Source organism: Puccinia triticina, chromosome 8A (genome assembly GCF_026914185.1).
Source record: "Puccinia triticina chromosome 8A, complete sequence".
NCBI classification, from domain to species: Eukaryota; Fungi; Basidiomycota; class Pucciniomycetes; order Pucciniales; family Pucciniaceae; genus Puccinia; species Puccinia triticina.
In genome coordinates this window covers 4,830,509-4,833,162 of record NC_070565.1, presented here as the reverse complement: position 1 = coordinate 4,833,162, position 2,654 = coordinate 4,830,509, and the positions used below count along the sequence as shown (strand labels likewise).

At 47.5% G+C, this 2,654-nt stretch overlaps 1 protein-coding gene across 1 annotated transcript; it reads right to left on the bottom strand.

Moving 5' to 3' along the window:
* Nucleotides 1–521: 521 nt before the first annotated feature.
* PtA15_8A504 (uncharacterized protein) lies at nt 522–2,415 on the bottom strand (the record flags this gene model as incomplete). The annotated part of the gene is made up of 4 exons (XM_053171942.1): nt 522–574; nt 685–1,107; nt 1,189–1,570; nt 1,627–2,415. 4 exons carry the CDS (start codon nt 2,413–2,415, stop codon nt 522–524), a joined length of 1,647 nt encoding a protein of 548 aa, XP_053023155.1.
* Nucleotides 2,416–2,654: the final 239 nt, after the last annotated feature.

Below are 2,654 nucleotides of genomic sequence, written 5' to 3'. Positions count from 1 at the left end.
TACCAGCTATGGTTAGCCAAGCTGACCCACTGTTGTTTCCACCACCTGAAATAAAAAGGTGATTTTTTGTGCTTGGTCTGTACTACGTTTAGCACCAAGCTCTTGTCATGCTTTTTGGTCCCCCCAATAGAAAAAAAATGGACTTTCCCACTGTTGCAGCACTGATTTAGCTCTGTGCACTCAATTCCACTGCCACGCAAGAAACAACAGTAATTTACCATGCTCTCATGGTGTAGTTTCTCCAGCAAGAAACATTCATGCTATTGTCCCAAACTCAGGTCAGGGACTCAGGACTTTCTGCTTGGATTTGTAGCTCAAGGGTCCAGGAGCAATTCATACTAGTTTCTAATGGTTGAACACAAAGCTTCATGCACAAAAACACATATGAAAAACTAAATTAATACACATGAAACTATTTTTTAATTTTCTTAATATTTTTGACTTTGGTTTCTACTATCCTCCGGCGCTCTGCCTCTTTTTCTGATCTTTTCTGACGGCAGAGAGTGTTTTTTTCTCTCTCTTCAGCTGATAACTTCTTCAGGGCTATTGCTCTTTGCATGAGCCGACGACAAATCTGAAAAGATGATCCGAAATGAGTCATACTGGGTGTTGACTTCAGGAGAGTTGGTGCAACCGAAGTATGGTGTTTAACCGAGTTACTGGACCATAATACCTCAACAATACCAGGCGACATCCCAAAGTCAATATCGCATCTGAAATCAGGAAAGTGGAGTGCATGGCCAGGAACCATAGCTTCACTATTGGGTATGATTGGCACACCGGTTGAAGGGTTGATGTAGCTGAACAAACCGTATGACCAGGGGTTTAAATCGTCGTCCATGTGTTTGTCATTTGAGAAGTCGGAGTGAGTGAAAATGGCGCTGGAGAATATTCCATTGCATTCGTCTTCAAATTCATTCCACTCATCGTGTGACCAGCTTGGGATGCCAAATTCCTTGATGATTTCGGCGTTTTCTTTGAAGGATTCAAACAAAAAGTTTTTGACTCGACTGCATAAAAATCGGTTGTGATCTCGGAGCTTGTCCCAAAGGCGATTGTCCTCCTCTATGACATCTTGAGGAAGATCACGCCGGCGTGCATAGGTGCCTAGATGAGTACAGAAAAGGGAACAAAATGTCAGAAAGATGCTTCTAGCTGAAATTGGGAATGAAGGGAATGTTTTCCTACCTGCTTTGGCACCTTCATCAGAAGCCCCCCGGAATCCAATCCCTTGCATCTTACCACTTTTCATGGTGGTTGGTTTGATATCTTGTCGATTTTTAGCCATCAGGAATAGGTCTTGAATTATTTCCGCAAGTTTTGCAACAACTTCTTGATCAATTGAGTTGCTTGAGTGTAGTGGATGGAATTGAATAAGAAACAGTGTTTTCGAGCCATTGTTATTTGTAACAATTAATCGTTTGGAAGTGTACTTAGACGAATGGATGAGAAATGGCTTCGAAGGGTTATTGTTCAGCTGTAAGACATATGGCTTGATTGGGGGGTCGACCATCATGGTGAAATACGGATTGCGGATTCTGGGTAGAATCTTGTTGTTTCGTTTTTGACGCTGGGTAAGCTTGGTGTGGTTTGGGATGATGTCGCCAGTCGGCGAGCAAGATCGACAATATCTAGTAGATTTGTCATCTGGTTGAACACTAGAGTGATGAGCTGGCAAGCAAGACCGAGAGTATTGATTAGGTTGATCATGTGCACCCGAGGGACCCCATCGACCCCTTGGGTGCATATGACTGGCGTGTTGAAAGGTTGAATAGCGAGCCGGCGAACAAGAGCGAGAGTGTCGAGCAGGTTCCTGAATGAACGTGGGGCGCTGATCATGTGAGTAACGCGCCGGCGAGTAAGAGTGAGAGTTTCGAGTCGCATCACATGCACCCAAGGGACCCCATTGACCCCTTGGCTGCATATGACTGGCGTGTTGAAAGGTTGAATGGCGAGCCGGCGAACAAGAGCGAGAGTGTCGAGCAGGTTCCTGAATGTACGTGGGGCGCTGATCATTCGAGTAACGCACCGACGAGCGAGAGTGAGAGTGTCGAGTCGCATCATATGCACCCAAGGGACCCCATTGACCCCTTGGCTGCATATGACTGGCGTGTTGAAAGGTTGAATGGCGAGCCGGCAAACAAGAGCGAGAGTGTCGAGCAGGTTCCTGAATGTACGTGGGGCGCTGATCATTCGAGTAACGCGCTGACGAGCAAGAGTGAGAGTGTCGAGTCGCATCATATGCACCCAAGGGACCCCATTGACCCCTTGGCTGCATATGACTGGCGTGTTGAAAGGTTGAATGGCGAGCCGGTGAACGAGAGCAAGAGTGTCAAGCAGGTTCCTGAATGAACGTGGGGCGCTGATCATTCGAGTAACGCGCTGACGAGCGAGAGTGAGAGTGTCGAGTCGCATCATATGCACCCAAGGGACCCCATTGATCCCTTGGCTGCATATGACTGGTGTGTTGAGAGGTTGAATAGCAAGCCGGCAAACGAGAGCCAGCGTGTCGAGTCGGTTCCTGCATGTACCCGGTGCACTGATCCAATGAGTGACTAGCCGGCGAGCAAGAGCGAGAGCGTTGAGTAGGTGCCTGCATGTGTGTGGTGCGATTTGGATCAGCAAGGATCAGCGCCGAGCGGTCCTCCCTGTGC